Raw genomic sequence first — 13,376 nt, forward strand, 5'->3', positions numbered from 1 at the left:
TTAATTAGTAAATTAAAACGGTAGAAAGATGAAATGATTGTTATTCAGGAGCCCCGCTGGTGATCTCTCTCCTCTCACTGCTGCCTTCCTCAAGGGCTGGGGCAGCGGCTTCTCCTCCGATTCTCTTCATGGAAAAGAACCTCAGGGTGGCAAATGTGGGCAGATGAGACAGTGCACGGCTGCCAGCCCCTGTCCTGCCATGCCTGAGAGAAACAACATCCTCATGCACCCTGTGCCCCCCATATGGGCACCCCTGCACCGGCACAGCGGGTCATGCAGAGCCTCTCCCTCCGGATTGACGCAAGCAGTGGGCTGCGAGCTGCATTGATCAGAGCTGCAGCCCCATCTTCGAGCCCCGTCCAAAAAAGCCATCACATTTTGCTTGGCAAAAATTCTCCTTCTTAAACCTGAGTCACCGACAATTCCCTGCTCTGACGCCTGACAATTTGTTTTTTGCTGCCGCTCCCCCCTGCAGGGCCCAGCTGCCCACGGGGCTGGGATCCCAGCCCAGAAAGCGAAGGCAAAGCCCCACAGAGCTGGAAGGTGCCTGTTTTGAGGTCGTCGATGCCCCAGGGTTCTCTGAAGGGCAGGCCAGCTACAGAACAGGGCCAGGCTCTCTGGAAAGCTCAATAGAATGCCAACGATTTGCCCCCAGCATTTTTCACCCCAAAGAGCTCTGGGAAAGCATAAGTGTTTGCTGGCAGCTCCTGGTTCTTTGCCTCCAGAGAATGAGATACAGGGGGAGATGCTGGAAGGCCAATGCCAAGGGCCACCTGAAGGATGGCTTGCACTGGGTGAGCCTACCAGCCTGGTGCTGCCTTGTCCCATGCTGTATTTGCTCTGTTACAACTCAGCTCTATTGCATCCTCCGCTGTGTGCTGCCACACGAGCACAAAAGGATCCCCAGCAGTTAAAACCCCATTATTTTACTACATAGATGATGGAAATAGGAACTGCAGAGCCCATTGTGGCACTGAGGAATGGGCAACCCAGAGGAGATACAACAAAACGAGCCCGTCCTGCAGCACAGAGACAAGCGGGCTGCCTCCTGCATCCCCAGTGTGTTCCTCACCGAGAGAGGAAAGATGTCAGATTTCAAAGGCAAAAACCCACGGGAGAAACATCCAGGCTGTTTTTTTGGCTTGCTATTTTTTTTGCACTTTTGCTCTGCGTGGCCGTGAGAAGGACGAGCTCTCCTGCTCCTGCCCGCGGGTGGTCGTGGCTTTATATTAACTCACAGCAAGACGTGGCGTGCAGCCTGGGGAGTGACAGATCTGCCTTGAAATTAGAAAACACCACGGGGAGGGGTGTCCCTTGGGCATGGGGCCGGAATGCTCCTGAGCCGGCCGCTTTGCTGAGCTCTCCCATGCAGCCAGCAGCCGGAGGATGGTGTGGGTGAAGCAGGGATGGAGAGCAGCTTTTCCACCTGGGTGCTGGGCTGGGCAAGCAGCCCCGAGCCTTCTGTGGAAGACAACAACAATGCACAGCCTCTAGAAGGGGGCAGCCATGTGTCTGGGGGCATTTTGCTAAGGGATTGCCAGCCATATCCCAGTCATGGAGCTCCCTGGAATTACATCTTGACAGAGCAGAGAGGCGTGCTTCCACGCAGCCCCTCTGTGCCTGTCTCACCTAACACTGATGTGATGAGACACTACTGAAGCATTTAGAAAATGGTGCTGTGGGTGACGGCAACTCTGTTCCCAGTGGTTATTTTAACCCGAGTAAACAGCACAGTTAGAAAATCACACTCTCACCAAAACACATAGAAAAACAGTCGTGGAGGCTGCTTGGAGACGTGGAGGTTCCCTGTGTACCTGTGAAGCCTTGAACAGCTGATGTCATCAGTGAGCTATCACTGAATGCCCCTGGGCACCTCGGGGAGGTTTTTGGTGATGGAGGACCGAGCAAATGGAAGGAGCGATGGGGAAACTACAAAGCAGTGCCCGCTGAGCACAGCAGTGGTGATATGCACGATCTCAGGCACATCGGTGCTGCACAGAAGCAATGATGGCAGTGAGGATACGAGCACGGTGGGCTGGAGGAGAAGTTGCAGCCAGTGAGAAGAGGGAAGGAGGAGGCGTTGCCCGGCCGGGCACTCGGGGCTGCGCTCCCCGTGCCATCAGCTCAGCTCGCTGCTGGCTCAGAGCGTGCTGTGAGCGCAGAGCGGCGCGGTGCTGTTAGCAGCGTGACACCTCCTAACCAGCCCCATCTGCTCGGAGGCACCGCATCCGGCGGGGTTTCTGCAGACCTGCTGGCAGAAGCGTTTGCCAAGGTTTTACAATCAGCATTAATAAACACGGCGGGGCGGCGTTTGGCACCACGAGCTGCGACTCCCAGGCTGGAGTAGCTGAGATGGAGAGAAGCCGTGGCATATAGATGTGAAACGATCCCACCCTGTGGGATGCGTGGATGTGCACAGCCTGCAGGCAGGGCTCAGCACTCACGGTGCTGCTGCTCGCAGACACCCCACGACCCCAGGCTGCTGCTGGGCTGTGGTGTGATCCAGTGCCATCCTGTACTGCAGAACCCGAGCTGTGTGAGCACCCGGTGCGTTTCAGACAGGATGGCACCATCCAGAAACTGTCCAGGATGGAACAGCTGGACCCGTAGGTGTGTAATAGCAGCACAAAAAGCCCATGCAATTTAGGAAAATGCCACATTCCAGGCAGATGAAAGGCTACAGCTGAATCGAGTGGCTGCGGATGAATCACAGCGCTGTAGGGAGCACACTCATGGGTGTCTCAGCAAAGCCATACAGCTTGGATGGGCTCCAGCAGTGCTGGGGCGCTGCAGGACTCTCATTCCACCCCCTGGACTCCCAAAGCCCGCACATCCCACAGGTGCCCGGCACCCAGCAGCACCTCCCAGCTGCTCCCACTGCCGGCCGCAAGGAGCGAGATGAAGCATCACTTCAAGTACACACTCTATCAGATCCCTTAACCTGCTGCATTAAAATAATGGTGTGGGATTTAGGTCTGGAAGTTCTGGAGCGGATAGTTTTGTTATACATCATCATTCCTGTCCTGAAGTTAAACCGTTTTGAAGCGTTGTATAAATAGCCATGGGATCACCTTTCCTAGCTGACTCCATCCCTCCCTGTGTCTCACAAGAAGAGAAACGTGCACATCATCGGGAACCTCTGGGTTTGCTTTCCACAGGCTGGAATATCAGTGCTGAGGGCTTCCAAGAGAGATGCTGTAATACACTTACGCACGCACAGAGCTATGCGCAGAGCTGGAACCTTTGCTGAGTGCTGCACACATGGGGCTGAAACCCTCCTGACAAAACCCCAGCTCCTGCCTCCCCAGCACTCCTAGGGCTGATTTGAAAGTGTTGGAAGGTTTTGGAGGACTCCCAGGCCACATCCTCACTTTGTTTTTTGTGTGAGGGTTGCAGTGCTGCAAAGCTGCAGAGGGAGTTCCCCACAAATATCAGCAGAGATGGAGGGGCTGCACCAAGCCCTGTGCATACACGGGGTTGTGCTAAACCCTGATTCACCCAAACCAACCTACAGATAAATGTATGGGTGTTGTGATGCCTTGGGCACAGCCCGGCATCCATCGGAGCTCTGGGAAACAGAGGGGTCTGGGCAGCTCTGGACATGCTTGAAAGCAACATGAGGAGGACGTTCCTATTCAAAGAGCTTCTGGTCCGGGGATGCGGGGCCACAACCACAGCCCATCTCGCTTTCAGCTCAGAGCTGTGCCGTCGCACTGCTGGGGCCAAGATGCAGCCATGGGGAGACAAGAACCATTTGCCATATGCTGAGGGATTACTGTATAAAACCAGGATGCTTGGCGCTGAGCCAAGGCACAAGGTTTCCAAATAGAGTCTGAATCCTGGACAGAAAAGTTCCAACTAAATATAGCCATGGCAGGCTGAGGGGCTGACTTCTTCTGTTGAGTTTGCTGAAAGCACAGGCAGGCGGTGGGCAGTGCGCAAACGGAGGCCCTGGGATGCACAGGCAGGGGTAGGAGGGGATGAGGATCCCTGCAGGGTGAGGGCTCAGGAGCAGCATCTGGGAGGGAGAAGCTCAGCCCTACATGATGTGTGTTCCCAAAGAGCCATGCCAGGGGGGGTGGCAGCACAGAGAGCTCCGGCTAACAATAACAGATACCGCTGGAGTTATACCTTACATAGAGAAAACCAACGCTGGAACCAGCTTTCTGTGAGCCTGGCAAAAAGCTTTTGTTTAATTTACAGGGGCTCAGGCTATATTTAGCCTGCAGATCCTTGGGGTTTTATCTGGGATCCAGTGAGCAGCTGGGACACATTGCCTGTTTGTGGAGTTTGGTCTTTTTCCAGCGGGGCAGCGCTGTAGGGCAATGCCAAAGGGAGCAATGGGGACTGCCTGGGCTCAGCCCCATGGGCAGTGGGATGGGGGCAGAGGAATAGGAACAGTGGAATGGGAGCTGTGAGATGGGACTGATGGGATGGGGGCAGCGAGGTAGGAGCTGTAAGATGGGAACAGAGAGAAGGGAGCTGTGGGATGGGAATACAGGGATGGTAACAGTGGGATGGGAGCATTGGGATGGGAGCAGCAGCTCTGTCAGGAAAGCCCCAGCTCCCGCATGGCCCTGATGATGGATGCAGTGGCTGCTGCCCTCTCAGGCATATTTTTCCTTTCTCTCCCTGCAGAGCAACATTTTAGAGACACAGGAGCCCCAGCGCAATGCTGGCAGTCTCCCTCTCCATCGCCGGCCGCCGTGCTGAGCTAATTTTATCCTCCCTGGCCCCCCCATCTCCTGGAGATTGTCCTGCTGCAGCCAGCGAGCACTAGAAAATAGCACATCGCCCACTCATCCAGCCTCCCTCCACAAGGAAAATATTTATATTATGCCAAAGAGAGGGTTTCCATGGCAGTGATGACTTTAGCACTGTTGCCTTGGAAACCACTTGAGGCCATCTTAAGCGGGGCGAAAATACCCTTCATCGACAAATAAGGAGAGCACACAGGAAGGCCCCGCTGGAGCACAGCAGGATGGGAGCTGCCCTCCTCCCGGCGGCTTTGGGAGCTCCCCGAAAGGGGATGTGCAGTGTTTGGCCCTCACTGATGGCACTGGAGGGCAAAGGGGTGACACTTGAGGAGACACGGTGACATTGGAGAGTGCAGGGGTGGCGCTGGAGGGGACACGGGTGGCACGGGGTGGGGATGCAGGTGGCATTGGAGGGCACACGGGTGGCACCTCTGCCATCCAGCCTCGAGCACCGCTCCCTCCCGAGGAAGCCCCGATGTCTCCGGACAGCCTCGGTTCCCCGCCAGCTCCGTTGGAGGGGCCCCACGTTTCTCCCGCGGAGCTGCCAAATCCCCCCTCCCCTGCACCTCCGCCTGCTGCGCGGTTTGGCAGACCTCTCCGAGCCAGCGGGACTCCATCACCGGGAACGCATCGCTGGAGCCTTCAGAGAGGGCAACGAGCTGTGTGACAAAGCCAGCGGCGCAGAGGCACGATGCCACGTGTTCAAGCTATAGAATTCCGGCTTTTTTTTTTTCCTCCCATGTTTTCCTTTCTGGTGGGCTGCAACTACGTCACACGCGTGGGAAGCGATGCTCCAACCCGGCCTCGGGGATGTGGGGCAGCCGAAGAGGCGTTTTGGGGGCGAACAGTGGGTGCTGGAACACACCTCCCTGCGCCCCTGTCCCATCGCAGCCGACCAACCCCGTGATAAAGCCCCCTAACGCCGCTTCCCACCGTGCCGACACCAATCTCGCGGCGGCGCCCACGCGTGGCGCGGCTGTGCCCGGACCGACGCCGCGGGGACGGACGGAGGCAGCGGGGACGCGCCTCGCCCCGTCGCGGGGTCCCCGCAGCTCTCCGCGCCCCGGGGCCGAGCAGCTCGGGGCCGCCTCCGGCACGCCCCCGTCGGTCCCGCCCCACCCCGGCGGCCCTAGAAAGGCGGCGGCCGCCCCACCGCCCCCGTGTGCCGGTGCCGTCATGGCTCTGCCGCCCGCGCTGCGGTTGTGCGCCGCGTTGCTCGTGGTGCTGCTGCTCCCCGCGGCTGCCGCGCAGCAGCAGGAGGCGGTGGGAGGTGAGCGGGGGGAACCGCGCGGGTCTCGGGTGGGAGCTGCGCGGATCCCGTTGTCCCGTCCCGGGGGTGTCACGGGTAGGGGCAGCTCCGGAAGCGTTGGGCGGCTGCGCTTGGGAGCGGCGTGACTTCTGCTTTCCTTCTGTTCCGCTGCCAAAAGCTAAGTGTGACAAGCGTGAGCTGGAGGCTCCGGCCGGGAAGCGGGCGTGTGGCTGGCGAGAGGTCGGCGAGGGGCTGAGATAACGCCTGTCGCTGCTGGGAGTGGGGCTGCTGTGGTGGTAAGGGGTTGTAACTGCGGGCTTTGGGGTCCTGGGCTGATCCCACAGAGCCGTGAGGGTGGCACGTGGTTGTGAGTGCTGGGAGCTACCGAACGGGAACGCTCCAGGGAGAGCGGTGCTGATGGGGATGTGGTAAACCGTCCGATCGCCTCCCGGGGCAAAAGGGCGGATTCCAAGCGCCCTGGAAGCAAACAGGCCGAGGCAACACAACAGCTGTGATGCTTTCCTGGCCTTGGCTGGGGAAATGGGGAGGATGCAGCTTCCCAGAGCGTTGCAGGGCTGTGCGGAACGTGCAATCTCAGCCTCTCTGTGGTGCATAAACAGCCTTATCTGAACTGTGTTAATAAATTGCTGGGTTGTTTGGAGGGCTGTGCAGAGCATGTGACCGGCTGTTGACAGTGGGCCGCAGCTGAGGCTTCCTCCCAGCTGCAAGGGGAGAGCGCAGCTCTGCTGCTCACACGCATGGAGCACTTTGGGACTGGGGGACATTGCAAAGCATTGCTCCTCGTGCTGCAGTTCTTGGGGGGCTGCTCTGCTGTGAGGCTGCAGTTGCTCCTTTCTGCCTCTCTGCTGCTTTTCCTTGTAGCAACTTCCTTGTCTGGGTTTTGTTTGCCTGAGCTGCCCTCTCACCCAGTGGTAGGGGATCGTGTAGTCTGTCCCTGCCCAGCAGGTCTCTCCGGACAGCCCATCATAGCACTGCTCAGCTACCCAGAGCAGCCAGCAGTTCAGTGCTTTGTGTCATTGTGGATCAGGCTTGGGTTTGCCTTTGAGTCTCTGAAATCAGCCCTTATCTGCTGCAGCCCACGTAGCTTCTGGAGGGCATGGGGCAGCATCTGTCTCCAGAACCAGGGTGCTGCTGCAGATGCCGAGGCAGCAGCAGACTCTGTTGGCATGCCCACAGCAATGGGTGCAGTGCTTAATGCATGGCAGCATGTCCTAGGGCACAGGTCCCTGCAACGTGGGGGACGAAAAGAGGCTCCAAGGAGCACAAAGCTTATAACAAGCTCCTCCAAGTACTGAGGTGTCTCATTCTGTTCTCCTTCCTACAGAATGTCAGCAGTATACAAACAGAAGCTGCGAGGAGTGCCTGAAGAATGTCACCGTAAGTAGCAGGAGTAACTCTGACTTCTCCCTAAGGTCCAGAAGCATAATGTGTACTTTGAGGGGCTGTATGAAGAACTGCTTCCCTCTTGGAGCTCCTTTGTCCCTGCCCTAAGCACGCTGTGGGTACCACCCATCTGCCCATGGCACTGAGAGGACCAGCGCCCATTGGTGCTCAGGGAGTGGCTGCTAGAAAGTGCTTGAGTCTCATGGTGTGCTGCTTGAGTCATTTAACGTGCTGGGCTCCTCCTCAAGAATGTGAGCTGCTGCTTGTGCTCAGCTGAGTCCTATGAATGCTGGAGCACCTGACTGCAAAGCATGATGAGCAGATGCTTGCTGGTTGAGTGCCCTCAGCTCTGCATGCAGCAGATAGGGCAGGGTCTTTCCAGAGGTCCCTTCCCACTGGGATTTTTCACTTGAAACAGTTAGCTTTCCTCTTGGTGCTCCTGATGTATGCAGCCCCACCGCAGGTGTGTGGGGGTAGGATAGGCTGGCAGCTGTGGGCTGCGTGCTCTCCTGCAAACCTCCTCCACTGCTCAGCCTTGAGAGCAAGAAGTTTGGGTTTGAGGCAGACCTCCCTGCTGACTCGACCAGGAAGCTCTGACTGAAGCCAAGCAACTGTGCTGCCTGGCTGTGGGCAGTGCTGGCGTGGCTGCTCAGGGAGATGGTGGTGGTCACCATCCCTGGAGGTGTTCCAGAGCTGTGGAGATGTGGCACTGAGGGTCATGGTTGCTGGGTGAGGTGGGTTAGGGTTGGAAAATACCCCTACGATCCTCAAGTTCAGCTGTAGGAATCCTGATGCTTGAGCTGGAGCTGGCTGGGTGGAGCCAGGAGAAGCACACTCAGTGTCTTGGGGAATGGGGAGTTTCTGTAGCATTCCCTGGCAGGATGAACCTGCTGCAGAACAGAATGGTTGCCGCTGCTCGCTTTGGGTAGCGTGGTACCTCACAGTAATGCTGTGCTTTCCTGTGCCGCAGTGCCTGTGGTGTGCCAGCAGCAGGAGGTGTGTGCCATACCCTGTCCGACGGATCCTCCCACCCGCCGACCTCTGCGAGCTCCGCTCCGCACGCTGGGGTGTCTGCTGGGGTGAGTGGAGGGAGGCCTGTCTGCTTTGTGTCTCCTCTGGGCCACAGTGGGACTCTGGTGCATGGACAGAGCTGGGTCTTGGGGAGCGGGGTGGTATGGGAACAAGCTGGGGCTCAGTTTCCATCACCTGTCCCCATGCTGCAGCACTGCTGGACTGTGGTCACAGCCAGCTGTTGTTCTGGAGGCTGGGCTGTCCTCGCTGCCCGTGGGGGAGTGAGAACAGCTTCCACACCCCCCAGAGGGAGAGTCTGCTCTTTGTGAGCACCGCTGTGTGCTCTTCTGAACCTTGTGTAAGACCCTGAAATACTAGTTTGTGTGCGAGTAGCTTCATAAAAGGTCTCATTGTGGAAGAATACATTCCTTAGCTTGCAAAACGAGCCTTGGGGGTGATTAGTCCTGCAGGAGATTAGCTGTGAGCTGTGTTTGTGGTGTGTGACTGCAGCCTGCCTCACCAGGCAGAGGAGTGTGTGGTGCTGTGGGCAGGGTGATGTGAAGCCCTGGCTTGCCCTACACAGCTGTGCATTTTGGGGGTGCTGCTGGTGGAGAAGCTCCCATTGGAGGTGAAAAGTATGGTCAGGTTTCTTGCCTACTGCTGCTGATTTCCAACATGTGGCCTCCAGCCCAGCAGCTTCAGGTGAGCCCTGAGGCTGCTTCCTGCAGGCGCTGTGGTTGGTAGCACCGTGCTCGATGCATTCATGCTGGTGCCAACATTGAGCACACGTGTGGATGATGTCTGTCTTGCTTCCTCAGGCTGTCATGCATGCCTCAAGTCCAGCAATTGATGTTGCCAGTGACAGGAGCTGTGTGGTTGTCAGCAGGCAGATGTACATTGGTGTGCATGTGTGTTTTGTTGCATCTTGCAGTGAATTTTGAAGCCCTGATCATTGCCATGTCTGTGGTGGGTGGCATGATCCTCATCATGCTGCTTGTCTGCTGCTGCTGCTGTTGTAAGAAGAAGAGCAAAAAGCAAGTATTGGGGTGGGCTGTTCCTAGTTCTCCCAAAGAATCCCTGAAGTGCAGCTGCTGCAGGTGGGTTGCTGTGAGCTGATGGGCTCTTTATTTTTGCTCCAGGCCAGACAAGGAGGATGAAAGAGCTGCCCGAGAGCGGGAGCGCAGACGAGTGCGCCAGGAGGAGAGGTGAGACCACATCGCCCAGTGCCTGCTGACCCAGTGCTGTGCCAGTTGCATGGTGCCACACTGCAGTGCACGGTGCTGCAGCCACTGCATGAGGGTCTGTACTGCAAGTTAAGTCCCTGCTGGGATCTGTGGATGCAGCATTGTGGTGGTGGTGGTGTGTATCCACCCTGAAGTCCCTGCCCTGTGGGAAGGGGGGCTGCAGGGAGGCAGCTTGGGAGGGAGCTGGGAGCTGGAGCTCCTCCTTGGCTCTATTCTGCTGGTCACTTGTGGTTTCTTTCCTGTTTGTTTCTTACAGGAGAGCAGAGATGAAGTCACGGCACGATGAAATCCGAAGGAAATACGGTACAGTGGCTTGCAGTAGCAAATTACACTAAGCTTTAGAATTGTAGAATCATTTAAAATTGGAAAGAGCTCTGGGATATCTACTCCAACCATCTAGCCGTGTCTGTGGCCACTCTAGACTGTGTTCCTCAGTGTGACCATCTGAGTTCCCTCAGCTGCTCCCCACCACGCTTTGTGCCCCAGGCCCCTCAGCTCTGCTGGATACATTCCTTCCTTGTAGTGAAGGGCACAGGACTGCACGCAGAGCTTGATGTATATCCTATGAGGGATAGGAGTTGAGGTGGTGTGGGCACATCCTTCCATGAGGACAATAGTACAATAGTCTCTAGAGCAGGATGGTGAGCAGAGGATGATCAGGGAAAGCATTGTCACCCAGTGCAGTGAGTGACTCTCAGTGTCTCTCTTTTCTTCCAGGCCTGTTCAAGGAGGAGAACCCTTATGCAAAATTTGAGAACTAGCCTCTCTGGATCTGCCCCACTTGGTGAATGACGTCCTCCTTGTAGACCCACCTCACTCTGGGTTGCTTTCTAGGGGACCCCCTATGGTGCCACGTGCTGCCACAAGCCCTGCTCAGTGACTTCCCCCATTCCCCACTCCAGTTCTCAGCTTGCCCTGGGCTTTTGCTGCAGAGGCTGTGCCGAGGCAACCAGCCATCAGCTGCAGTGCCTGGCCAGGCTGAAACCTCACTCTGTGCCTGGAAACTCGGTGGCAATAATGCTGAGCTTCACACTCCTCCTTAACCCTGCTGGGGGTGGCAGCCCAGCACAATGCAACACGGTGCCTGGCTGAGGTCCTGAGTGGCCCAGCGTGTCTTCCTTCTGCTGCCTTATGCAAAGCTGGGTATGTGCAGTGTGAGCCTCTCATCTCCCTCTGTTTAGCAGTGGCTCAGAGGGTGGCCTGTCTGTCTCCAGCTATATGCATGTGCCCATATACCAGCACCCCCTCACAGCACCAGTTTCTAGCTGCCTTGGGCCTCTGGGGGCAGGCCTACCTGCACGCTTCACTTGCAACTAATCCAGGGACCCTCCACAGCCCCCTCTACCTCTGTGCCTTATCTCGATCATCTCCTGGGCTCGGTGCCTGTTACTGATTGCAATACGGTAGGGTTCTGATGCATACGCAACACGGTAAAGATGTATTAAATCCATTTGATTACTATCCCAATGTGAACCGCTTCCTTCTGCTTCCCCACAAGCGCGTCTCCGGGAGCGGAGCTGGGTTTGGGCTCCGTGCTGTTCTCGGGCCGCCCGCAGGGGGGCGCCATAAGACCGGCCCCTCCCCGTCTCCCCTTGCGGCGCTTCCTCCGCTCCGTGACGCACTTTCTAGAGCCGCCGAGCCGCGCGCGGTCGCTCACCCTCCTCCCTTTCACGTGACCGGCTGGGCGGCCAATCGGAGCGCGGGATTGCTGGCGCGGGGTGGCGGGGGCGCGGCTCAGCGCGCGCTCTCGCGGGCGGTTGGCGGCGGCGGCGGCGGGAGCCAGGCGGGAGGCAGCGCGCGGGACGGGCCCTCCCCGCCACTACCCGACCCCGACCGGGCCCGACCCTGCCGCCATGTCGGAGGAGAAGCCCAAGGTGAGCTCGGCCCGGCGGGGGGCTCGGCGGGCACGGGGCTGAGCCGCGGGGCTGAGCCGGGAGGGGGAGGGTCGGGCCTCGCCGCCGTGCGCTGATCTCCGCTCGTCCGGTTTTTCTTTAGGAAGGAGTGAAGACAGAGAACGACCACATCAACCTGAAGGTGGCCGGGCAGGACGGCTCCGTCGTGCAGTTCAAGATCAAGCGGCACACGCCTCTCAGCAAGCTGATGAAGGCCTACTGCGAGCGGCAGGTGCGCGCAGAGCCTCCGTGCCGCCGGGGCCGTCGCCATCCCCGTGTGCGGGGCAGCGCTGTGCGTGCTGCTGCACGTGGAGCCCTTCCTCTGCTTCCCAAAGCGAAGGCTCTGCCCCATCCCGTGCATGCCTTGTTTTCATTGGGAGGCCCGGTGCTGTGGGTCACAGCCGGGTGCAGCCCAACACGGTTGGCTGCCACAGAGCAGTACAGCACCCATCAAGCAGCTCTGCACCCTCCCGTTTGTACAGCAACAGAGGCATGAAGTTTCCCATCCCGCTTACATTCTTTAAATGTGAATTTAGTTTCAATGTATCCCGCCATCAAATCAGTCAGTGCTTTGTTTGGATGCGTATTGCTTTGGTTTCTCACTTCTGTCACTATAAATTGACAGGGTTTGTCCATGAGGCAGATCAGATTCAGATTCGACGGGCAGCCGATTAATGAAGCAGACACACCTGCGCAGGTATGAAAGATGCTTTTAGTGCAGATGGTTATAAAATGCTCATTCAGTTTCTTCCGTACGCGTTTCATCCTGGCTGGGGTGGGAGAACTGCACGAGCAGATGGTGCCAAACATGCTGGCACCTGTGTGCTGCTGTGGGCAGGACCTGGAGGAAGGGCTGAGCTCTTCAGCTCCGTCCCACTTCTGGATAGAGCCAGGACCGAAGCTGGGTGCTGTAGCTGCTGCCAGCTCGGTCAGTGCTGAGAACTTGGGGGATTTCTTGGGTTGACAAGGCCTGAGGTGAGGAGGAACAGAAGAAACACGTCTGAGTTGGTTGCTTTTAGATGGCCAGCTTCTGAGTCTGGTGTGAAATAGAGATGAGACCTGTTTATAAGTTTGTGGTTGTGAACTCGTGTTCTCTGTATCAACCTCACAGCTGGAGATGGAAGACGAAGACACTATCGATGTGTTCCAGCAGCAGACGGGCGGGCTGTGCTAAGACATGGCATCCTATGGAGCAGAGACCTTCCGGGCTCCTCATCGCACCTCGCTCTCATCTGTCCTTGGATTTGCTATTAAATAGTAAAGAAATGAACACGCCAATCACACGGGATTCTTGGAAACCTTAGAGGACATTTCCCAAAATTGCTTGTTGTCTTTGACGTACTGCGTGTGCGAGTCGACACAGTATCTGCAGGGATTCATCTCGATCTTAAATTGGGCCCATTTGATTTGAGTTCTGATTCAGTTGTATACGTTTGTCTGTCTGCTGTTCTGGTTTAGTTCCTTTAAACCTGTGGCCTAAATAACCCGTCCGTGTTTGAGGACATGGAGTGCATTCCTGGCTGCCAGTCCTGCCCTTCTGTTCCATCCTAACCTTGTAAATAAGTCTATTTTCATGGCGATCACAAGCTTGTTTTGTTTTAAAAGAGGAGGAAGAAGATGCTGATTGAAGCATATGTTGCAAACAAGAGTCGCTGGGTAACGTGAAGCCTACGACACGAGGCCTGTACGTGCAGATGCAATGCTTCGTATAGAGTCAGAGTTTGGGGTATTGCAGATTTACATGTGCTTTGTCATGATTTGATAAAGTTGTCTGAAATATACTTTTTTAATGCAGAAACGAGAAGTGTCCTCAATTAGC

At 56.8% G+C, this 13,376-nt stretch overlaps 2 protein-coding genes across 2 annotated transcripts; both read left to right on the plus strand.

The window, feature by feature from the left end:
* Positions 1–5,552: 5,552 nt before the first annotated feature.
* Positions 5,553–11,126, plus strand: LOC140256291 (uncharacterized). The gene is made up of 7 exons (XM_072344673.1): positions 5,553–6,027; positions 7,352–7,404; positions 8,381–8,489; positions 9,353–9,455; positions 9,561–9,626; positions 9,922–9,968; positions 10,383–11,126. The coding sequence occupies exons 1-7, from the start codon at positions 5,568–5,570 to the stop codon at positions 10,424–10,426; spliced, it is 882 nt and encodes a 293-aa protein (XP_072200774.1). The 5' UTR covers positions 5,553–5,567; the 3' UTR covers positions 10,427–11,126.
* A 257-nt stretch (positions 11,127–11,383) lies between these two features.
* LOC140256292 (small ubiquitin-related modifier 3) lies at positions 11,384–13,355 on the plus strand. Its single transcript, XM_072344674.1, has 4 exons — positions 11,384–11,539; positions 11,661–11,789; positions 12,183–12,254; positions 12,669–13,355. The coding sequence occupies exons 1-4, from the start codon at positions 11,519–11,521 to the stop codon at positions 12,729–12,731; spliced, it is 285 nt and encodes a 94-aa protein (XP_072200775.1). The 5' UTR covers positions 11,384–11,518; the 3' UTR covers positions 12,732–13,355.
* Positions 13,356–13,376: the final 21 nt, after the last annotated feature.

This window comes from Excalfactoria chinensis, chromosome 9 (genome assembly GCF_039878825.1).
Source record: "Excalfactoria chinensis isolate bCotChi1 chromosome 9, bCotChi1.hap2, whole genome shotgun sequence".
NCBI classification, from domain to species: domain Eukaryota; kingdom Metazoa; phylum Chordata; class Aves; order Galliformes; family Phasianidae; genus Excalfactoria; species Excalfactoria chinensis.

Bases quoted from the DNA above. Each gene is read 5' to 3' on its own strand.
- LOC140256291 (XM_072344673.1), top strand. From the start codon at position 5,568: ATGTGGGGCAGCCGAAGAGGCGTTTTGGGGGCGAACAGTGGGTGCTGG. The intron at 6,028-7,351 runs GTGAGCGGGGGG...TCCTTCCTACAG, and splicing joins GCAGCAGGAGGCGGTGGGAG to AATGTCAGCAGTATACAAAC. The intron at 9,456-9,560 runs GCAAGTATTGGG...TTTTTGCTCCAG, and splicing joins TGTAAGAAGAAGAGCAAAAA to GCCAGACAAGGAGGATGAAA.
- LOC140256292 (XM_072344674.1), top strand. From the start codon at position 11,519: ATGTCGGAGGAGAAGCCCAAG. The intron at 11,540-11,660 runs GTGAGCTCGGCC...GTTTTTCTTTAG, and splicing joins TGTCGGAGGAGAAGCCCAAG to GAAGGAGTGAAGACAGAGAA. The intron at 11,790-12,182 runs GTGCGCGCAGAG...ATAAATTGACAG, and splicing joins AGGCCTACTGCGAGCGGCAG to GGTTTGTCCATGAGGCAGAT.